Source organism: Dermochelys coriacea, chromosome 1 (genome assembly GCF_009764565.3).
Source record: "Dermochelys coriacea isolate rDerCor1 chromosome 1, rDerCor1.pri.v4, whole genome shotgun sequence".
Lineage (NCBI taxonomy): Eukaryota > Metazoa > Chordata > Testudines > Dermochelyidae > Dermochelys > Dermochelys coriacea.
The window spans coordinates 347507427-347531185 of NC_050068.2; the positions used below are offsets into that span (position 1 = coordinate 347507427).

At 48.8% G+C, this 23759-nt stretch overlaps 1 protein-coding gene across 1 annotated transcript in view; it reads left to right on the plus strand.

Annotated features, from left to right (window-relative positions):
- LOC119860385 (collagen alpha-1(I) chain-like) overlaps positions 1-23759 on the plus strand; it is a 35199-nt gene that overhangs the window by 5344 nt on the left and 6096 nt on the right. Inside the window, exons 6-22 of the mRNA XM_043508456.1 lie at positions 379-450; positions 1046-1105; positions 2674-2709; positions 6344-6388; positions 6749-6784; positions 7327-7371; positions 8381-8416; positions 9596-9631; positions 10970-11002; positions 13773-13844; positions 14856-14915; positions 16159-16194; positions 18121-18201; positions 20923-20967; positions 21334-21405; positions 21846-21881; positions 21999-22034. Of these exons, the coding sequence (XP_043364391.1) occupies positions 379-450; positions 1046-1105; positions 2674-2709; positions 6344-6388; positions 6749-6784; positions 7327-7371; positions 8381-8416; positions 9596-9631; positions 10970-11002; positions 13773-13844; positions 14856-14915; positions 16159-16194; positions 18121-18201; positions 20923-20967; positions 21334-21405; positions 21846-21881; positions 21999-22034 (837 nt within the window). The remainder of the gene's footprint in view (positions 1-378; positions 451-1045; positions 1106-2673; positions 2710-6343; positions 6389-6748; positions 6785-7326; positions 7372-8380; positions 8417-9595; positions 9632-10969; positions 11003-13772; positions 13845-14855; positions 14916-16158; positions 16195-18120; positions 18202-20922; positions 20968-21333; positions 21406-21845; positions 21882-21998; positions 22035-23759) is intronic.

Below are 23759 nucleotides of genomic sequence, written 5' to 3' on the forward strand. Positions count from 1 at the left end.
CGAATGCTAAATGTCCCAACCTGGAGTTAGACAACCTCTGTGTTGACTGTGGCCTGGAAGCTGCAGTCAAAACAATGAGGGCATAAGAGCTGTGTTCATGGACTGTGGGAAGCATTCGGAAGAGTGCTGCAGTTAGAGCTGGCCAAGAGAGAGGCCCAAAAGCTGGAGGTAGCAGAGAAAGCCAAAGAGTGAGGTGCCTTTGGGTAGTGTCACACTCCCCTCTGTGGAGGGCAACAGCTTTCACTGGCTAAGATGCTGTATGAGCTAATTCTCAGCACTTCGTGGGGCCTCATTTTTATCATCTAGCTTGGCACTAACCCTAAATACCTTGGGCATGACAGGTACTGTGTTGAACCACATTCTGTTCCTCTTTTGCAGGGGAAAGCTGGTTTGCCTGGCCCTCTCGGGCTGGATGGTGCTCCTGGAATTCCCGGGCCAAGGGGAGAAAAGGTCATTACTCATGTAATATGTCTTTACTCTTCATCTGCCCAAAGGGGACAGAAATAGCCGAGTTGCCGTAATGGCAGGATGGACCAAGTGCGAGGAGGATGGAGAAGTGTCACCATGTCTCCCCCTGCTCCATGGACTTGCTGCAGCCAATATCATGGAATAGAATAGACATTGTCTGTCTAGCCAGTCTTCCCTGTTCCTCTGACTCACCTCCTATCTGTGCATCTGAAAGGTTTGGCCACTGTAGATGCCAGGACCTTCTCCTCTCCCACGGGATGGCCTCCTTTGGTGTCACTGCCTCCTTTATCCCCATCCTCTTTCACATTTCACTTGAAACCTCTACAGTCCTTTCCAGGCAACTTAGACTGACCTTATTAATACAACCCTATAATGCTGAGGTTTCATTAACAGACACTTCTCCAGACAAAATGGTCCTGCACTAAATTGCTGGCCCCCAGTGGGAGTTCAGAGATGCTGCTGTAGATAGGACTGATTTCAGTTATGGTCTCGCCTTTTCTTTTCTTTTTCTTTTTTTCTCCTTTCTCCCTTCTCCCTCTGGAGCGTTACCTTCACTTAGGCTGTGCTTGTTTTTCAGGGGGAGGCAGGGATTGGCATTCCAGGCATACCTGGATTTAAGGGAACAGAAGGTGGAAAGGTATGTTTAATCTTTGCAACCAGATTTGTACATGTGCAATAGGCAACCTCTGTCTCTCCCCTTTTCCTTCAATGCTCTGGGTGTAGTTATTAACAGACTGAACCAAAAAACTAAATCTGTCCTTGTAGTTCTATGGCCTGGGTTATGCAGGAGGTTAGACTAGATGATCACAGGTTATGTCCAAAATTTAAGATGGGGTGTGATTCCCAGCTTGCCTAGATATAACTCATGCTAGACTTCCCTGAGCAATATTTATCTGCTTTCACAGGAAAATTTCTATATTTTTCAGTCAGAAAACCTAAATATTTTGACTGAAACTGACATATTTCAAATTGGACGTACTGCCACATTGCCTCATGGGAGTTATAGTTTACTTGTCTCATGTCCCCATTCTCCTCTATGGGCTGAGTGCCCCAGAGTGACTACATCTCCTATGAAGCACCATGGCCAGGGACTCCCATGATGTACTGCCTCCTGTCTCCAAAAGGGGAGATCATGGTGCATCCTGGGAGATATAGCCCTGTATCCAAATTTCTGCCAAAAATTGAAATATGTATTTTTTTCCATTTTTGTCAAACTTTTCTGTGGAACCTCCTGCTTTTTCTACCAGCTCTAGTGGGAAGGCTAGTGCAGACAAGGTGTCAGTGGCCACCAGCCTTTTTATCATGGCGTTTAGTCCTTCTCTCATTAGGGTGCAGGACTCAGTGATTAAAACACCAGTAGTAGTGGGAACCTTGGTACCCAATGTGGCTACTGCAGTAGAACTAAACCAGCAATCGCAAGGTGTTTGGCAGCAAAGCCCAGTGAAGATGCAGCCTCATTTGTCAGACTCGGACTGGATGTTATTTTCTCAGAGGTAAGAGAGAATTTCACCTGGCTGTGAGCACCATGTGGCTGCAGTGTTCCAGCTTGGGGAGGAGTCAGTATGAGCCAATTAGCATCAGACCTGCACTGGCGTTAATGCCCAAACACTGGTCCTGATGAGCAGCTTGAGCCACATGGCCTGTACTCTGGGGAGTTTCGATGGGGCTGTAGAGAAGGAAGGCACCTAGGCCATGGAACAGAAGTGGAGCTATTCCACAGTGTCCACTGCAGGCTGTGCAGCATCTGGCCTCCTCCTATGCCAAGGGAAATGATTGGTGGCAGGTCCACCAGCTCTACCCCAAATCCCTGCTGTGCCAGACAATGCCTGGAGTTCCCGTGCAGCTGATCTTGTGGCACAAAAATCCTTCTTGGGCTTCCAGAATCCTGCCCTTTGCCCCTAAACAGCTGGTAGGAATTGCTCTGTCCTTGCAAGACACCTGTGTCTTCACTGTTTGATGGCTCTGGATTTATCAAACCGTTGGAGGTGACCATCTAATAGGCGAGGGACAGGATGGGCGTTGCAAAAATCAGCCCTTTGTAAATAGCTGGACCACACTGGAGGGGTGTAGTTGAAACTCATGCACTGCTGCTGGAGTTGAAAAAGGAGAGAAACACAGAAGAAACACAGTGGTGATGATGAAGAAGAGGACAGGAGCCAGCAATGAGTCCTAGAGGCTGAGCTCTCTTCTCTCTTTGTTTTTCAGGGGGAAATGGGGACACCCGGAGCACAAGGACAAAAGGTGGGTATTAAAAACATGCATCCAAGTTGAACCTGTGCTAGGGTGGTTGGAAATGGGTGGTGGTCTTGTGATGGGGAAGACAGAGGGACATCTCTTGTGGCATAGAATGCAATGACACTATCCCAAATTCAAAACCAGTGAAAGGAAATCCTTCTTCACACAAGGCATAATCAGACAGTGAAATTCCTTACCACAGGATGACATTGAGGCCAAGAATCCAGCAAAACTCCAAAAAAAGATTGGATGGGCAGAAACTGGTGATCAATGGCTCAATGTCTAGTTGGCAGCCAGTATCAAGCAGAGTGCCCCAGGGGTCAGTCCTTGGGCCAGTTTTGTTCAACATCTTTATTAATGATCTGGATGATGGGATGAATTGCACCCTCAGCAAGTTCGCAGATGACACTAGGCCTTGAGGAGAGGTAGATATGCTGGAGGCTAGGGATAGGGTCCAGAGTGACCTAGACAAATTGGAGGGTTGGGCCAAAAGAAATCTGATGAGGTTCAACAAGGACAAGTGCAGAGTCTTGCACTTAGGATGGAAGAATCCCATGCACTGCTACAAGCTGGGGACTGACTGGCTAAGTGGCAGTTCTACAGAAAAGGACCTGGGGATTACAGTGGGTGAGAAGCTGGAGATGAGTCAGCAGTGTGCCTTTGTTGCCAAGAAGGCTAACGGCCTATTGGGCTGCATTAGTAGGAGCATTGCCAGCAGATTGAGGGAAGTGATTATTCCCCTCTATTCGGCACTGGTGTGGCCACATCAGGAGTATTGTGTCCAGTTTTGGGCCCCCCACTACAGAAAGGATGTGGACAAATTGGAGAGAGTCCAGCAGAGGGCAACGAAAATGATTAGGGGGCTGGGGCACATGTCTTATGAGGAGAGGCTGAGGGAGCTGGGGTTGTTTAGTCTGCAGAAGAGTAGAGTGAGGAGGGATTTGATAGCAGCCTTCAGCTACTTAAAGGGGGGGTTCCAAAGAGGATGGAGCTCGGCTGTTCTCCGTGGTGGCAGATGACAGAACAAGGAGTAATCGTCTCAAGTTGCAGTGGGGGAGGTCTAGGTTGGATATTAGGAAACACTATTTCACTAGAAGGGTGGTGAAGCACAGGAATGGATTACCAATACCTAGGGAGGTGGTGGAATCTCCATCCTTTGAGGTTTTTAAGGCCTGGCTTGACAAAGCCCTGGCTGGGATGATTTAGTTGGGGTTGGTCCTACTTTGAGCAGGGGGTTGGACTAGATGACTTCCTGAGGTCTCTTCCAACCCTAATCTTCTATGATTTTATGGTCATGAATACATTTAGGCTGGAAATTAGAAGGAGGTTTCTACCCATCAGAAAGAGTAAGGTTCTGGAACGGCCTCCCCATAGCAGTAGTGGGGGGCAAACACCCTAAGTAGTTTTAAGATGGAACTTGATACATTTATGAATAGGACTATATGATGTGGCTTCCTGTGATAACAGGGGATTGGACTCAGTGACACAGAGATCCCTTTGAGTCCTGTATCTGATGGTCTCTGCTCTGATCCGGCCTGGGAATTCCTAGGTTCCTGGTAGGGTTGCCAGGCATCTGTTTTTTGACTGGAACACCCAGTCGAAATGGGACCCTGGCAGCTTCAGTTGGCACCGCTGACCAATCTGTTAAAAGTGCAGTCAGGCTCCCTGCCTGCCCTAGCTCTGTGCAGCTTCCGGAAATGACCGCCAGGTCCTTGCTGCCCCTACGTGCATGGGCGGTCAGGGCAGCTCCGCGCACTACCCCTGCCCCGAGTGCCGGCTCCTCAGCTCCCATTGGCCAGGAATCATGACCAATGGGAGCTGCGGGGGTGATGTCTGTGGGTGTGAGGGCAGCGTGTGGAGCCTCCCGTCCCTGGTCACTCATGTGCCATGGGGCTGCAGGAACCTGGTGGCCGCATCCTAGGAGCTGCGGTAAGCACTGCCAGGACTCTGCACACCAAACCCCCTCCTGGACTCCAACATCCTGCCCCAGTCCGGAGTCCCCTGCCACACCCAAACTCCCTCCTGTAGCCCATACCTCCCCCAACACTCTGCCGTTGCCCAGACTCCCTCCTGCACCCCAAACCCCTGATCCCTGGCCTCACCCCAGAGCCCACATGCCCAGCTGGAGCCTGCACCCCCCTCACACTCTGAACCCCTCAACCCCAGCCCGGAGCCCCCTCCTGCATTCCAAACCTCTCATCCCCAGCCCCACCCCAGAGTCCGCACCCCAATGTGCTACCCCAGCCTGGAGCCATTTCCCGCACCCCAAACCCCTCATCCCTGGTCCCACCTCAGAGTCCGCACCCCCAGCTGGAGCCCACCCCCCCCGACCCAACCCTGTGAAAGTGAGCAAGGGTGGAGGAGAGCGAGCAGTGGAGGGAGGGGGGATGGAGCAAGTAGGGGCGGCTCCTCAGCGAAGGGGCGGGGCCTCGGGGCAGGAGGCGGGGCAGGGATGTTTGGTTTTGTGCGATTAGAAAGTTGGCAGCCCCAGTTCCTGGTGGAGGCTGGGAAGGCAAAAAGTGTTGGTGAAGGCATATTAAATTGTATCATACTGTTCAGCCACTAGGCAACCTACCTTTTTAAAGCTAACCTCAGCCATTGCTGGCAATGCATTAAAGGATCTTCTAGTGAACACATCTGGTGTGTATCTCTCTGAGAAGGGAGCCCTGCAGCCAGTCCATATCTGGTACCGAACTCTGACTTGCTGGTAAGCAGCCCTACCAGGTACAAAGTGTACATGACAGAGGCCCCTCACAAACGGGTGGCAATGATTGTTGGGGAAGTGACTCGGGGAGAGTGGGGAGGATTTTGCTGCCCAGGGGTGAGGAAAACATTGATGCCTCAACCTGTGACATTCACTGCTGGACCAGGATCAGGGAGTCAAATACTGTGATTTCTTGATGTAACAAAAAAACCCTGAGAGTGGCTTAGATATGTGAAAGATAATCAAATCTCAGGGCATGAAGTGGTCACCTCCATGGGCTGGAAAGATCTCCCGGCCCCTACATGTAGTGCTGAACGAGTAGCTAAATGCATGATTGAGTGAACAGTTGCCCACCCCCTGAACCCATGGGACGTCAGCTACTGCTGTAGGCAGGATACCGAACCTAATTGGCCAACGGTCGGGTCTGGCTAATTCAATTGTCTTATCACAGTTTCTCTTCCCTGCCTCTCCAGCATCAACTGGCTTATTGCTTGGAGAGGATTCTGCAGAGCAGCGGCTCTGGGAGATGGACATATGACTCACTTCAGACCGTCTTGTCTAGCTAATGGAAAACTTGCTTTCTAAAGAACTGCCCCTCCAACACACAATATTGAGAGCCAAGCCCTGCTTGCCTATGGAAAAATGCGTGTGCATGTTTATAACAATGCATGGGAATTGTGTATTTGCACATTCAAACATCTCTAACTTGCCCTTTGCATGTGCAATCATGGTACTGTGTACACAAATGTGGGCATGCACTTGTATGTGCATTTTTGCATGTGCAATTGCACCTCTTTAAGAAAAGAAAAAAGTGTGACTGAGTGTTATCTGTAAGGGGCCTTGGGCCTAGAACTACTGGTGTTTTTAATGAACTCTTTCTGGGACTGATTACATGGGACAGTCAGGGAAATACATTTTGTTTTTGTTTTTGTTTAGGGTGAACCAGGATTGCCTGGAGAGGAAGGACTGACTGGCCCAAAGGTAGGGTTTGGGTGAAACAAAATCAAAGTTTAAAAAAAAGAATTCAGTGAATTTAGAGCCCAAACTACCCCGGTAAAATGGGACCCCAATCTCAGCTGATGTTACCATAATACACACAATATTGTGAGAATTAATTATTGTTTGTCTGGCTCTTTGAAATCCTCACCTGAAGTGCAATATATGAATGCAAAGTCTATTGATATTAAAACAAAGATATATTTGTCCTCTTGCTTTGCAAACTCCTGGAAAAGGAATATCCAAAGCTCTTTCTCCTGCAGAGTGCAGGGCTTGCTTGTTCATTGGTTGATATTTCTTTGCAAATGGATCTTTGTCTTAACAAAAGCATCTTTCATTTTCCAGGGTAAAAAAGGCCAAGCAGGTGTCAAAGGGGAGAAGGTGAGAGTGCTCCTTAAACTAATAAAAATAAATGATGCTTGGACATAGGAGAGGAGAGAGAATAGGCCTGATTTGCTCTTGGTTATATTGGTATAGATCAAAGATAAAGTTGTTGGAGTTACACTGGTCTAAAACCAGTGTGGTTGGCAGCAGAATTGAGCCCAATATCTGAGTTGTCTTAGCCTGTTGAATGTGCATTCAGTTTTCTTTTGAGGAATATTTCCCATGCATATTTGTTGTTTTACAAACTCCAAAGTCACATTCCTTCTGCATTTTCATTTAATTATTAAATCAAGGATCAAAATAAAATTGGGCATTTTTATTAGCATTTACAGCTAGGATAAAAATAAGCTATCAAACCTCATGCTTCAGGATATTGGCTTATCACAAGCTGGGGACAGGAAGATATCTCCCCTGAAGGTGACTTCCTCTGCAGTTTTGAGGCTCTGTCAGAGATTGGATGCTGAAGTAAATGGACCCATTGGTCTGTTCTGGCAACTCTTATGCACCTAATACCTCTATGTATTTTCTGTCGCTTGCAGGGGGAGCGTGGAGAAATGGGGCCAAAGGGACTTCAAGGAATTGCTGTAAGCTAATCAAGTTGCTTTGACAAGCTGCTGTCAGAATGACCCTACATGTAACAAATGGAACCATTCCAAACCCTTTCTTGATGAGACCATCGCAGAGCCAGCTCCTTCCCAATGTTGCAATGCCTTACGAGCCACTTGCCACAGCTCTTGCAAACATTGTAATGTCTGTTTGGCATCTCCTGTTGCTACAGATGCTCTGCCTGGCTTTCATTTACATGAATGCCCCTTTATGCCATTCTGGGTAAAAGGGCATTAAAGTGGGCCTTTTACCTGCCAGAATGGTGTGAAAGAAACCTGGTGTTAATGAGAATCAGGCTCTTCGTTAATGTGAGTCTGCAATGGCTGCGTTCAGGTTGAAGACTAGCCCCATCCCCTTTTAGCCTCCTGGAATGGCAGGGAAGTGGTGACATTTGGGTGTCTCAGAGTTTGATTTAGATTTCCTACTGACTGGCAGATCTCTCTCTCACCCCCAAAGCCCGTAGAGTGGGTGCTTGTATGGGTGCCTTCTGGTCTCGTATTCAACCTTCTGACAGTTAAAAATTGGGTGGGAAATCTCATGAGAACAGAATTTCTAGTGAGATTTGTACATGTGGATGGGTCTGGCTGGAGGTCCTCAAAGAAGACTACTGCATGGTGTGGGGCCTGCTTGTGTTGAAAAGCCTGTAGTGGGACATAGAGTGTATTGCTTCTAGGTCACCCTATTCAAATCGGGCCCAGGTTCAGGATAAATGTTCCCATCTGATGGCAGAGGGGTAGCCTGTGTGCCAGGATCTGGTGATCTCATTCCACTCCCTAATGGACGAGTTTTCATGGGATTAAAATCATCATCATTTTTAGCCCCCTTTTGGAGGCAGTCTTGGCAGAGAAGCCAATGGCTAAATGTCCCATGAAGACACAACTTAACACTGCTGTTGTCCCTGCTGTACAATGTGGTCCCTTTGGGACCCCAGAATTAAAGGACTGAAATATTTTTAACCTGTTGGAAATTTCCTTTGATGTTTTACAGGGTCTTCCAGGAATGGTGGGGCAGAAAGGAGACCAAGTAAGTAATATGGGGGCAGTGGGGGTCATTTAGATCGAGGAGCCAGGGCAAAGAACAGGAGTCAGGACTCCTGACAATCAGATAACAGCCTTAAAATAGTGACTGTATTTAGCTGCCTTTACAAGTTTCCTCTCTTCTGGTACAGCGTGTTCCAAGAAGAGTCCGGGGAATAACTGATTTTTCAGTTCGCTGGCAGCTCCAACATTTTTGTTAAAAAATTCATTTTGGGTCAAACTGAATCAGAAAACTGCAAAAAAAATTTTGGCAACTAGAAAAAAAAATCCATTTTGAGTCGAACAAAAATGTTTTGTGTCTGGCATTTTAAAAGAACTAGATTCACAAAATGAGTAGTAGTGGGGTCTCCTTTAGCTCTGTAGTTAGGGTTGCTCACCTGGGATGTAGGAAACCCTGGTTCAATTCCCCCCTCTGCCTATTGTGGGGAAGGAACTTGTACTTGGGTCTCCCACCTCTCAGGCGACTGGGCCATGGGCTATTCTGCTGCAGAGCTCTCTCAACCTGTTCCACTTAGTGTAAACGGTAACTGGAGCGGGGACTTGAACTTGGTCTCCCACATCCCAGGTGAATGCCCAACCCCCAGCCGATAGTGTACATCTCTCACTCTCTTTCCCTGTGCCAGTGACCATTCTTATTCATCACTGTCATTCATAATTACAATGATTGGTCATTGGGTCAGTGAAAGACATACAGCATCATTAGGGCTCTACCAAATTCACGGCCATGAAAAACGCGTTACAGACCATGAAATCTGGTCTTTTGTATACTTTTACCCTATACTATACAGATTTCACAGGGCAGACCAGCTCTGAAGGCAGCGCAGAAGTAAGGGTGGCAATACTACTGCCCCCCTACAATAACCTTGTGACCCTCCCCGCACAACCTCCTTTTGGGTCAGGACCCCTACAGTTACAACACCATGAAATTTCAGATTTAAATAGATGAAATCATGAAATTTACGATTTAAAAAATCCTATGACCGTGAAATTGACCAAAATGGACTGTGAATTTGGTAGGGCCCCAAGCATCATCCTATTGTTTTACTTCTGTCCTTCTGTGCCTGAGCTGTGGGCTGCGTTAAGAAATGATGCTTTAGGTTTTTTTAAGCATAAAATTTTTTAATTTTCTAACTATTAACTTTATGTGTTTAATCTTTCCTTACAGGGAAGTCAGGGCTTTCCAGGTGCTCCGGCCATGGGGGTAACTATGAGTGGACAGTAGTGCTGGTAACCCCCCTGCGCAATAGATACTGCATCACTCAGTGTACAATACAGACATGGCTTGTGCCACTTAACGCACAGCTTTACAGCGGGCAGCATGAACAGCTAAACAACTAGGGAAGTCTTACTGAACCATCTGTTCACGCTCACTGTTAAAGTCAACTGGATTCATGGGGTGCACTGACTTCTGAAAACCAGGCTCCTTGGTGATGGAATTCTGAAAGCCAGTTCCACATTAGTGATGACTGCTATTTCTTCTGTAATATGCTATTTCCTGGAAGGCCCTGATCAAGACTGGGGCCGCATTGAGACTGGTGCTAGAAAGACAATCTTGGCCCCAGAGATTTTGTAGTCTAATTCTGTCCATTTAATCTGATCTCCTGTTATGAGAGTTAGCACAGGGCTGATTTTGGCACTACGAGGGCACTTAAATTTATTCTGAGAGATACTGAGGCCTGCTGGAACCATTGAGGCTCAGCCCTGGTGTAATTAAAGTCCTTGGGCTGTTTTGGGTAAATCTTGACCAGTTAACTGGCTCCGCTGCCCTGAAGGTGAATTACTTCTGGATCCCACACTTGGGCTTACAGAGGCCCTGATCCAAAGCCCATTGAAATAAATGGGAGTCTTTCAATGGTTTTTGGACCAGGCCTATAGTCCTTTCTGGGGTTGGATACAATATAGGAGTCGGCTTTTGCCATTCAAACACAGGGTACAAGGTCCTATAGGGTAATGGAGTAATGGAAGTAGACTGTGAGCTTATTTTGCTTTGAAACTTGAGTTGTGTCCCCCTGACATTCTCCCCTCTCCACCTCCATAAAACCCCAGTGTAACATGATCTGAATATGGCAGAGAGAACTGGGCTTATTTAGACTCCAGAAGAGAAGAGTGAGGGGGGATTTGATAGCAGCCTTCAACTGCCTGAAGGGGGGTTCCAAAGAGGATGGAGCTTGGCTGTTCTCAGTGGTGGCAGATGACAGAACAAGGAGCAATGGTCTCAAGTTGCAGTGGGGGAGGTTTAGGTTGGATATTAGGAAACACTGTTTCACTAGGAGGGTGGTGAAGCACTGGAATGGGTTACCTAGGGAGGTGGTGGAATCTCCATTCTTCAAGGTTTTTAAGGCCCGGCTTGACAAAGCCCTGGCTGGGATGATTTAGTTGGGGTTGGTCCTGCTTTGAGCAGGGGGATGGACTAGATGACCTCCTGAGGTCTCTTCCAACCCTGATATTTTATGATTCCATGATTCTAATATCCATCTATGGCAAGGAAATCCATCCCTCTAAATAAAGAGGACACTTATGTGGCTTCCTTTTCTCCTAGGTTGTTGGACCTCCAGGCAAGAAGGGTGCCAGAGTAAGTTAACTAAGCAGCAGAATGTTAAACTTGCATGAGACCTCTGCCTAAGAAGACTAGGGCTGAGTACCATGTTACTCACTGAGATTCCTGGGCTATACGGAGACCTGGTCTCATGAAATGACAAAGCTCAAGTGAACAGAGATTGGAACATAAGAACTCTCATACTAGGTCAGACCAGTGGTCCATTTAGCCAGTATCCTTTCTCTGACAGTGTCCAAGGCCAGATGCTTCAGAGAGACTGAACAGAGCAGGGCAATTATTGAGTGATCCATCCCCTAGTGTCCAGTCCCAGCTTCTGGCAGTCAGAGGCTAAGGGACAACCAGAGCATGGTGTTATGACCCTGACCATCTTGGCTAATAGCCATTGATGGACCTATCCTCCATGAACTTATCGAATTCTTTTTTTTAACCCAGTTATAGTTTTGGCCTTCACAACGTCCCCTGGCAATGAGTTCCACAGGTTGACTGTGTGTTGTGTGAAGAAGTACTTATGTTTGTTTTAAAGCTACTGCTGATTAATTTCATTAGGTGGCCCCTTGGTTGTGTGTTGTGTGACAGAGTAAATAACACTTCCTTATTCACTTTCCCTACACCCTTCATCATTTTTATAGACCTGTAGCATATCCCCCTATAGTCTCTTTTCTAAGTGGAACAGTTCCAGTTGTTTTGGTCTCTCCTCATATAGAAGCTGTATTCAAGGTGTGGGTGTAACAACACATGATCAGCACCGATGATTCTGCCCCATTAATCTTTCTTTTGTTTATATGCAAGCCAATTTAAACACTCACGTAACATCTAGCTGAGGGGTAGGCACCTATGGCATATGTGCCAGAGGTGGCACACTAGCTGATTTTCAGTGGCACTCACACTGCCTGGGTCCTGGCCACCAGTCCGGGGGGCTCTGCATTTTTATTTAATTTTAAACGAAGCTTCTTAAACGTTTTAAAAACCTTATTTACTTTACATACAACAAAAGTTTAGTTTAAATTAGAGTGACTAAATGAAGACTCGGCACACCACTTCTGAAAGGTTACCGACCCCTGGTCTAGCCACATGGCAGATGTAAATTTGCTTCCAGTCATTCTGTTTCCAGTGTCAGCTTGTGGAAAAGGCTTAGATCTTGGGGAACTGGTTAAGGAGGTTAGTAAGGCACAGATCCAGTGCCCGAGACAGAATCTGGACTCTGTCTAGAGTGGAGAGGTGTTGACATTGCTAGAGTAAACTCAGTTTCCAAAATCCAAGGACTTCTTCGAGGTGGAAGAGACCACCTACTGCATTAGCCGTGATGGCAGGATTGATTTAATTTCCCTTCCCCCCGTCACCCTTATGGATGTGTTGGATCTGAAATGTTCTAACTCTGGAACTTCCCTTAGCACAGTGGTCCCCAAACTGTGGGGTGTGCCCCGCTTAGTTTGGGGGGGCATGGCGTGGCCCCAGCCAGCCCCCATGTGGGGCAGGGCAGAAGCACCACCTAGCTCTGCTCTGCCTCCAGCTCTGCTCTGGCCCTGCCCCCAGCCACAGCACCTGGCCCCGCACCCAGCCCTGCCCCAGGCTGGGGCTCTGCTCCCGGTCCCAGCTGTGGCCCCAGCCTCAGCCCCCTTACCCCTGTCAGCATCCTTCACCCCCCACCCCACCCCAGAGCTGTGGCCCCACTCCCAGCCCCGGCTCCTGGTTGGGGCTTCACTCCCAATCCCAGACGTGCCCCCAGCCTCAGCCCCCAGACAGGGCTCTGCTTCCAGCCCCGGCTGCGGCTCCATTCCTGGCCCCAGCCCTGGCTCCATTCCTGGCCCCGGCCCCAGACCCGCCTCCAGCTGTGGCCCCAGTCTCAGCCCCCTTACGCCCGTCAGCATCCTCCCTCCTCTCTCCCCCCGGAGCTGTGGCCCCACTCCCAGCCCCGGCTCCTGGATTGGGTGCAACCCTGAAAAGTCTGTGGACCTCTGCCTTAGCAGCTCATTGCCAGACTTAGAACTACAGAACTTAGGCTCCATTTTCCCTACTGCAGCCCTCCTGGCTAGTACTAATATATCCCTCAACTACTCTTCCTAACACCCCCTACCCCTTTACAACATGACAAACTGCTGCTTTGCTTTTCTTCAGGCTTGAGCGTGCCCAGTGCATTTATCCCCATTGTTCTCCAACCGTTTCCATTCTGTGGGGCACTCCTATAAGAGATAGATCCTCTCATGAGACCCACCTCCCATTATGGGACTTAGCAATACTCTCTTGGTTGCTGTCTGAGTCTCAAAACATTTCATTCCATTCTGTGGTGCGCTGGCAGAGGGGTCTGCGAGATCCTTAGCCTTCTCCTTGCCTCATACGTCCTATTCTTCTGACCTTTTATCATTTTTGTTGGTTAAAATACCAGTCTCTTTTGAAGCTTCTTAGCAGACAACTCCCGGGACAGATTCTCATCGCATTTACACCAGTGTGAATTAGGAGTTGCTCCAATGGAGTTAAACCGGTATAAGTGAGAGCAAAGTCTGGCTAACTCCATTAATTCCTTCCCCTGTTACACAGGTTTCCACAGCTAAGGACTCCATGAAATCCACTAGGGACTTAACTAGAGATATTGATTTTACATAGTAGGCCCCCAGATACTACGGTGATGGGCAGCAGGATAAAAGGGTAGATCCCCGAAGATAAATGGGTAGATTTCTCAAAGAAAGTAGTCTTCGGAGTGGATTGAAAACTGGATTCCAGCAGCCACACAGGAAGGGCAAGCCCTGGCTAGGACATGTGACTAACTGTGTGACTTCTTCACACTTAGGGGGATATTGGACCCATCGGCCCCACAGGACCAGAGGGAAACAAAGGAAAACAAGGAGTTAAAGGAGAGAAGGTAAAGGCCGTGCTTGTGGCACTGGAAACTTTCCATTCCTTTGTTGGTTCAAGTTGTATATTGTGGGTCTCCACGAAGAAGGCCACAGTGTGGATTGAGCTTCTCTTTAAGCCAGACTGGTGTTCATGGTCCATGCATGGTAGCCCCCGATGTTTGCAGTGGCACTCTGAGACCAAAGGCTTTGAGATAGATATGTTGTAAGGCAGGAGGGTGACAATGAGACCCTGAGGCCCAGCAATACATGTCTCCTCTCACTTCTTACCTCTCTTGGCTGGAAATGCATCAGGTGGGAGATGCCTCTTTTCTGTCTGGCCCTAAATGCAGAGGCTTGTCTGTTGAGTTGGAAGCTGTCTGGGGGTAGGACAGTGTCTCCCTTTGTGTCTTGTGTAGCACAAAGAACACTGTCTGCAGTCAGCCCCTGGTAATTATAGTATGAACTGGAAGTAGGTCAGTATCTCTGAACCCCGTGTGGATGGGCTCAAGAGAGCGGGAAGAGAAATGGCTGAAGCAATGGACACGCTGCATGACTTGTTACTGAAGCAGGGTGACACCAGGAGCAGGGGCAGGCAACCTCCAGCTGGTGCTCAGGGAGGGGAATTCTCAAGGGCTTTAGTAGGTTGAGAGCAGAAGGGTGATGCTAACGCAGAGTTGGACAGGCAGCTGGTGTGACGATGGTGAAACAAGAGTGAGGCACTCACTCCATTCACTGATCAGAATTCTAGCAACAGCGTTTGACCCCAGATGTGACTTGTTCAATGTGGATACTAGCCCAAAAGAGCTAAGGACTTTTCCATGAGAACTGCCTCCTCCTGAAAACCTCCATGCTGGCTGCCGAGCCCCAGTCTGGATTCCTGCATGTTGCTGAACGCTGCTGATGCCCAGTGGGAGAGACAGTCTCATCTCGGTCTTCCTAGGGATGCAGGAAAAGGGAAGAGGGCAAAATAATCACTACGTTTCATTGCAAGCAGCATGGTGAATTTGATGAATTTGTGTTCATTGATCTCCCCCCAGGGAAGTCCAGGTTTTGGCATTCCAGGTCAACCGGGATTGAAGGGGGACATGGGCGAAAGGGTGAGTGGGGGCCATGTGATGAATGGGAACTGAGAGGGGAAAGGATGGAAAACAATAGATCCTGAGCTCGATTCTGCTCCATTACCTCTGGGCAGCTGCACTGAAATCAATGTGACATTAGCGGGGCTGCACTGAGAGCGAAATCTGGCCTCACCCCATATGGCCTGTCATTAGCAAATTAATCCAGTAGCTTCTGATACAAAAAAGATGCACCTTAAACAGTCTACAGAGCCCGCAGGGCAGCTCACCCCAGGGTGTGGGACTGCAGAGCAAAGGTGATGGGGTTGTAGCCTGGGTGAACTCCCCCTGTAGTGCAGATCCAGGGTCCCTTGGGGCACCACCGGAATCTATTACTTGATCAGGTCCCTGCCATTGCAGGTACCTCGGGCATGCTGTACCACAGTCCCTCCTGTTCTCTGCCTGTGGCACACCACCGTTTAGTGTCCTGAGGGCTGTGGCACTGTTGGGCTGGGTGTGGGGAGTGGCTGAGTGGTGGCCTGTCATATACAGGAGGTCAGACTACATGATCTGTCAGGTCCGTTCTGGCCTTAAACTCTAGGACTCTGGCTATTATGAAACACAGCAATGTAGACAATCAAAGCCCTTGCTATTAAAAAAACGTGCTTTCTCCCTCCTCTCCACATGACAGCATATTAGTCCAGCAGTTAACAGAGCATAAGCAAAGAGCAGGAAGCTGCACAGTGTGGCACCTTGAAGAGGTGCAAAAGGCAGCTTAGAACAGCTTCTAACAGTTCAGCCAAGGGAAGATGCCGCTTTGGCTCACCAGGCAGAACTGCTGCTTAGATACCCTAAGTGCCCTACTTGGTGTTGGCGACTGCAATTCAAAGACATACACACACATTGTATGCCAAGCTGCAGAGCAGCCATTTTAGAGCCTGGCCACCAATTGGCAGACTTGGGCACACTTAGGTCAAGGTTTTAAATTGTGACTGTCATTTCAGAGAGCTCAAATTGCGACACTTTCCGGGGCCTTAATTTCAGAGAGCGGGTGCTTAGCGCTTTCCAACACATCCTTTAATGTGTCTCAGGGTGGGTACCCAAAATCACTAGCTAGGTCTAAAAATGTGGGCCACCGTGCCTGCATGCCCAGGGTGTCTTGGGAATTACTAGTGTGAGTTGTATCTGCTGCTGATAGTGTTTTGCTAGGGTTATGAGATCAGAACTCAGTGACGTCTTCGGGTATTGTTCTTGCCAAGTGACTTACAGTCTGATTTCTCTGCAGGGGAATGTAGGTTTATCCGGCAAACCTGGCCCAAAGGTGAGTGAGCACAGACTGCAGAGTGTGCAGTGCAAAATCACAACTGTTGCTTGTATCGCCCAAATGGACTTTGGTCAGTTGGGTTTTGCAACATAAAAAGCGATGCCGTTAAAGTGGGATTAGAGTGAACATTCATGGGGCGGGGAAGCTGTAATGATTAAAGAGGCTTCAAGGCAAGTTGTGGCTCTGCTGGAATCTCCATTCAGCAGAGCTGGGGCCCTGCACACTGCAAGACGACAGACTAAAACTGCCTCTTTGTACTCTCCCTTGCTTAACCCTAACACCCCAGTAGGAAGGTGTCCAGGCCATTTCTGGGTGTGCAGAAACCTAGAGAGACCACGATCCCAATGTAACCCACTTTCCACCCCTTCTGGAGACATAGAGGGACAGTTTGAAATATCTTCTAAAGGTAGCTTCAAAAATACCTCTGTGTCTCTTTGCCAAGTGCCAGACCGGTGGACAAGGGCATGGAAAACAGCCTAGATGCAGATTCACAAAGATACTCAGGCAGCTGGCCTCCCCCACCAAAGTGCCTCTGTCAATCTGGGTCCTCGGGCAGAAGATCTGCTTAACGATGATATTGCTCTCATGGTGTTCCCTAGACTTTGTTGAAGGGGAATTTTGGAGACTGGAGACTGGAAATTTGGGAGACTGGTCCTTCACCAAACATGGCACAAAAACCATGGGCTGCTTTGGGATGGGTGCTAGGGGAAGGGTGCACCTACATGACTGGGAGATGTAGGCCAGAGTGAAAGTGCAAAGGTGAGGCCAAGAGGTTTTAACTCAATGTGGTGGAGAAGTGGGGGAGCCAGTGGAGAGAGGAGAAGGGTGTTTGGGTGAGGAAGGATGTTGTTAGTGCTGTGGAGAGTTGTTACGGCTGCTCAGTCTTGGAGCTCCGATGGTAGCTGCACTGGCTGGGAATGCAGCGTACTGATTCAGCAAACCTCGTTGTTACTCATAAAGAACAGCTGCAGGCTCGGTTCAGTGGTGAAGGCGCTGGGCCAGCATAGTACTAGCACCCTGGCTCCGTGGTTACAGGTACATTCAAACCTGTATGCCCGCAACAATGGGACCAGCTCAATCAGGACACCAGGGTCCTGTCACCTTGGCTAGCACAAAGATGCTCCTTTTCTGACTTCTCTTTTTATACAAAAAGAAAAGGAGTACTTGTGGCACCTTCGAGACTAACAAATTTATTTGAGCATAAGCTTTCGTGAGCTACAGCTACAGCTCATGAAAGCTTATGCTCAAATAAATTTGTTAGTCTCGAAGGTGCCACAAGTACTCCTTTTCTTTTTGCGAGTACAGACTAACACGGCTGCTACTCTGAAACCTGTCTTTTTATATAGCGATACAAACGAGTTATGTATTACTCTCCAGATGTTGTTAGCTAGCACCTTTGTCCTTGTACCTGCTAGTTAGAACAAAATATCCTCATCCATTATCCTGTCATTCCCTCCTTACCTTATGAGGGGTCGATGTGTTCTTGTACTATCCCTTAAGAATGTGTTTACATGGTTACTTGAGAGAGCTGTATGGTTTTGTACCGTCCTTTCCAGACAGGAATGTGCTAACATCGTTAGCTGACACCTGGTGCGTTGCTATTGTGCCGAAGCCCGGCCTACTCCAGGTCACAGCCTTTGGTTCATACTGTTACTTTTGCATAGGGCTCCAGCATGGCCTACAAAGGGGACGTGGTGATAGTGGGGGGCAATGATACGAATGAATATAGAATGCCTCTTTTACAAACCCTACGCAGGTGAGATGTTTAGATGCCAAACAGCATGAGCTGGGCCTGTTTCACTTCCCTAAACACAGCTGCCATGCAGAGAGAAAGAGACACCTACATCACACAGCAGCCTAGACCACCAAGGGTACAAAATGCAGTAGAAGAAAACAACAGTTGTGTTCACTGTTTATCTCCAGGGGGAAATGGGTCCAAGGGGAGAGAAAGGTGAACCAGGAATACCTGGGAAACCAGGAGAGACCGGACTAAGAGGTAAAGATGTAAGTAGAAACTAATGGCCCAATAAGACCGGTCATGTCGGTACAATTTGCTGAACTGCACCGTTTTCTTAAATACAAAAGGAAAAAAGAAGCTTCCGAATTAAAAATGGCTCCTTGCTACCATCTGACAAGGGGGGAGTGGTTTATGTGGAAGGAACTGGTGGGTGTCAGTTTTGTTTTGGGCATGGGAGACGGGAACCTGTAATAATTAGGTGAAATGGCTCAGTCTGTGACCTGTTGCACTACATGAAATTCAGATACAATCCTGGGCTAATAAGCAACTCAAGCAAAATACAGCTCTGCTCTGTCCCAGCTGGTGAGAAGACGCACCCTTCAGCAACATGGCTATGTCCCGGGCATTCTAGGGTACACATCTGGACAGAGCTCTGCCAATCAGAGTGCATGGGCTCTTTAACTTCAGCTAAAGTGGGACAAATGTGTTGCACCATGGCCTTTGTGTTGCAACATCTTGACATCGCATCATGATGACATATCATCAACTCGTGACAACTTTACACTGCACCATGACATCTTGGTGTGATGATGATGCACTCAAAGAATTAAACTTAAGTGTAAGAAAAATAAAAATTATTAAAAGCACAGACCAGTCAAAAAACTAAAATAACAGCACTTTGAAAGAATAAAATTACAGAGAATATATGTGCATTGCAGGAAGTACCAAAAGTAATAACAACAATAATACAATAATGTGTTGGGAGGTGAGTGTGAAAGATACAGAGACTGTGTGTGTGTGTGTGTGTGTGTGTGTGTGTGTGTGTGAGAGAGAGAGAGAGAGAGTGTGTGTGTGTGTGTGTGATGGAGACTCTGTGTGTGTGAGACACAGAGACAGTATGTGTGCTGGCTGCTGGGAAAGTTTCTGAAAGACGCTGTGCACTGTCTCTTTAAGGCACTCACTGAAAGCTCTCCTGAGCCCTGTCTCCCCTCCCCCACTCTGCGGAGATGGGGTACATGGGCAGTGGGGAGCGGGGGAGAGAGCGAGAGAGAGTGTGTGTGTGTGTGTGTGTGTGTGTGTGTGTGTGTGTGAGAGAGAGAGAGAAAGAGACAGAGACTGTGTGAGCTGGCTGCTGGGGAAGTCTCAGAGACCATGGCTGTCTCTTTAAGACAGACACTCAGTCACCCGGAAGGCTGGTTCAGATCTCAGACCACACCAGCTCTCTCCTGCTCTCGAGTTCTGAGCCAGGCTGGCCCCTCTTCCATGCTCTGTGGAGATGGGGTTCAGGGAAAACCCTAACATCAGTACCCCCTTTCGCCCCCTGCTTTGCACAGCCAGCGGGAGGGTCCCCGGGAGCAGCTGCAGGAGCAACATGGCTGCAAAGCAGCGAGGGGAGGGGCACCTGAACGCATGCTGTTGGATGTGCGCAGCTCTGCTAATCAAGTGCGTGGCACTTGAATCTCTCCTGGGCGGCCGCCCAACCGCGCAGCTTAGAGGGAACACAGGCAATCACCCAAGAGTTTCATTACAGGCCTCAGATAAGACTCTTTACTAATGACAGCCAATGGCCACGCTCCTTTAGTTTAAGGAGTTTGCACATCCAAGAGTCTTTCCATCATTGGAGTTGCTATCACAATGTTCTGTGACAGAATAGAGCCCAAGTATCCCTTGTATGTACTAATCCAAGAAGAAAAGGATTAAAGGAAAGAGCCCTGCTCCTCATCTCAGGTTACACTAGAGTAATGTCACTGACTTCAGAGGAGTTACTCCTGGTTTACACTGGCAACAGTAAGATCAGAGCCAAGCCAGGCACTTTAATCCGACTGGGAAATTCAGAATAACAAAACTGGTCACGAACTGAACTTTAACCTGACACTTTGTGTTATGTTCTAGGGATAACCAGGGCAGAAAGGGAACCTGGGGACCAAGGTAGCATAATGGGAATTCTGTGCTTTCCCATAGTCAGGGAGATGATTGAGCTCTCTCTGCTGTAGTCTGCAGTAGAATGCGGAACTTCCTGATAAATATTAATGTGAAGCTGTTCCAATGCAACTCCCTCGTCGTCCGAAAGGACCCTCTTGTTTTCCCATTTTGGGAGCTTTGATTCAGATGAGAGGTGTGGAGGTCAGGTTGCATTTGGTTCAGCCTGGCTCAACCAACCCAAGTTATTGAAATGTCCCCCAAACTGGCTCCAACTCTGGGTAGGTTTTCCTTCTGGGTTCGATTTCACCTGCCAGAGTTAGAGACTGCAACCGACCAGTCAAACGGGACTTCAGAACCTTTTTCCTTCTGGGATGGTTCTTCAAGTTCTGGGGGGTGGGACTGGCCCCGGGAACGGTCACCCGCTTGTTAAGGCTGAGGAGGTGGAAAGCAGGAGACTTTCCCCAAATCCCATTGGGGACTGGTGGAGAATTGTCAACATCCCCCCACCTCTACTAGCATTATTGCAACTCTGACATCTCCCTGCAACATCTGATCCTATTTACTCCAGCTCCAGGCACCCTCTGAAATGTCACCCCCATTTATTGCACCTCTGACAACCCACTCCATCTTTATCATTGCCTGCTCGTCTGGTGGCTGCTGGAGAAAGAGACTGGCCTCATTCAAAGCCACTGGCCACACAAGTGGGCTTGACTCTCTCTCCATTTGAACTGGCTTCTGCAGGCATAAGTAACAATGAATGTCCCAAGTGCTGGGGAAGCCTGACACACCCATTTACCTGAGGCTGCTAAGCAGGCTTTAAAAAAAATTGTCCTTCTTTCCTTTAGGGAGAAGCAGGCGCCCCAGGGGAGCCAGGAGAGAGAGGAATCCGGGTAATGATTCGTTCCACGGTGAATGGGATCTTTCAGTGCTTCAGTGGCATCCTTCAGGCACTATGTTTCCATGTCCGAGCAGTTATAGAAGGGAATTAGTGAGGAGGAAAAAAGAGATCTGTGCAATGAGTTTGGTGGTTCCCAGCCCAGGGCTCTCAGTCCAGCACGTGTCAGCAGCATTGGAATTTACGTGCACAAAGAGTCCCCTCCCAAATGAAAACCACAGGGAGATCAGGCGGGTGCTTAGGGTGAAGTCTTCTGCACTTTCTGTGCTGCTGGTCAGGTTCTGGAACGCCCATTGGGCTGGTGTGTGCGAAGATCACTCTCTTGCTTCACTCATGATTGTTTCTTTGAATCATTTTGCAGGGACCTTTCGGGCTTCCGGGACATCGTGGAGAACAGGGGATCAAAGGCGAGATGGGAAAACCGGGACAGAATGTAAGTCAGTCATCGAAGGCGTGGTGGAAGGAGTGGGAGCTTGGGAGACAATACTGTAGCTGGCAAAAGAGATGCCCCCATAACTCTGCTGCTTCAAAGGCTGCAAGCTCCCTCCCTGTGTGTGATGTAGCGTGGCAGGCCTGGCGTTGAAGGGCTGCTCCCCAGCAGGAAGGGGTGGAACCAGTTTGAATAACTTGGGCGGACGCACAAGACATAAGGCAGGATTCTGCCATGGGCACCCCTGGTGTGCACACCACGCGAGTGTGTGAAATCTCCTCTGCCCACCTCTGAGGAAGAGTTACTTGTGTTTTCAGCCTGTTCGATGCTGAGACTTAGTTTGCGTTGAGCTGGCCTGAGGCAGGGGGTGTGGGTGGTGGAGCTGCTTTGACTTTGTCCCACCCAAGGCCAGTTCTCACGTTGCCTCTCTCTCCTCCTCCCAGGGAGTCGCCGGAGAGAAGGGAGACAAGGGTGAAGCTGTAGGTTTGCACGTTCTCCTTTTTAACCTTGCATGAGAGAGAGTCCAGCTCAGGGTCTGACATGCTGACTTTCACCACTTGCCTTTTTGGGGGATGGGGGGTGTTGTGTCTCTGCAGGGGAAGCCTGGGCCGCCTGGGTCACCTGGAAGCATTGTGAGTAATACTCCTTTTCCAGAGTGTGGTGGGAGGGAAGGGGAACTAGGGCGGAAGGGGTACATTGTCCTGGCAACGGGAGGGGGGGCTCCTATTCCTTGGCAGGCAGCTGTGCTGTGAGTCTGCAACGGCACTGAGGTTACTCATGGGTAGTGGCCTGTACCTAGTGCCTGCCACGAGAGGCCAGAGTCGCGGTAGTGGAGACCACAGTCCCGCTGTTGCAGCGAATATATCACAGCAATTCATTCAGCGCATGTGTGCATGCATGTGTGTGTATAACAGCAGTCCTTCCGGACCTGATTCAGGAAAACATATGAGTACATGCTTAATGCCATACCTATTCCAGAAAGCACATGGCTAACTTTAAGTACATGCTTTAGTTCCACTGAAGTCAATGAGATTTAAGCACATGCTCGACTTCAATGGTTTAAGCATGTACTTAAAGCTAATCAGGAGCTTAACTAAATCAGTACCTGTGGGGATATGCCATGGAGGCTCTTGCCTATCTCACAAGACCTTTGGTTGCCCCAGCCTTATCATCCTTGCCTTTCTCTCCCATTCTCTTACTGCTCATGCACCTCTTAGGCCTGGTCTATACTGGGGGGGAGGGAGGGATCGATCTAAGCTATGCAACTTCAGCTACATGAATAACGTGGTTGAAGTCGATGTACTTAGACCGACTCACCGTGGTGTCTTCACTGCGGTGAGTTGACAGCTGATGCTCCCCCGTCGACTCCACCGGCGCCTCTCGCCCTGGTGGAGTACCGGAGTTGACGGGAGAGCGCTCGGGGGTCGATTTATCGCGTCTAGACTAGACACGATAAATCGATCCCTGCTGGATCGATTGCTGCCCGCCGATCTGGCGGGTAGTATAGACATATCCTTAGGAGTAGTGTAGACATACCAGGGCGGGCAGCGATCGATCCAGCGGGCGTCGATTTCTCGCGTCTAGTCTAGACACGATAAATCGACCCCCGAGCGCTGTCCCGTTGATTCCAGTACTCCACCGGAGCGAGAGGCGCAGGTGGAGTCGACGGGGGAGCATCAGCCATTGACTCGCTGCAGTGAAGACACTGCGGTGAGTAGATCTAAGTACGTCGACTTCAGCTACGTTATTCATGTAGCTGAAGTTGTGTAACTTAGATCGATTTCCCCCCCCCCCCCCAGTGTAGACCAGGCCTTAGTGAAGTACTGTCCCCTCGAAATTGTAATGCCACCGGGGATGGCGGTGGGGAGCACAGTACAGTCTACGCTGCCTAGTAGGCTAGCAATTCCCAGCTCCTGTTGGAAGGGCAAGAGGCTTGACTCCTGTGGCTCTCTCGCCCCAGTCTGCCCTGTGCTAGCACAATGACCACCACACCCAGTGCCCCAAGAATATCGTCTTCTAATTCAGAGGGGAAGGAGCTCGTTCTAAACCGTGCAGTCATGTGGCTGTTTATTCAGTGCAAACAACTAAACTATCTAAACAAGGGCAAAAGTTGAGTCAACAGCAGAGAGGGGCCCAAACAAAATCCTAAATCTGAACATCCCTGAGCTCGGGGGAAGTTTGGATATTGGATTTGCTGTAGGCCCCAATCTCTGTAATGGGTCAGACTAAACACTTCAAGCTTTGTATAAGTGCAGCTGCAGACCCAAACTTCACAGCTGGCTCATATCTCTACAGCTCATTGTATGAAGATGCTCTCTAGCCCCCCGATTCAAAGACCCAGAAGGTTTGGATCCAAA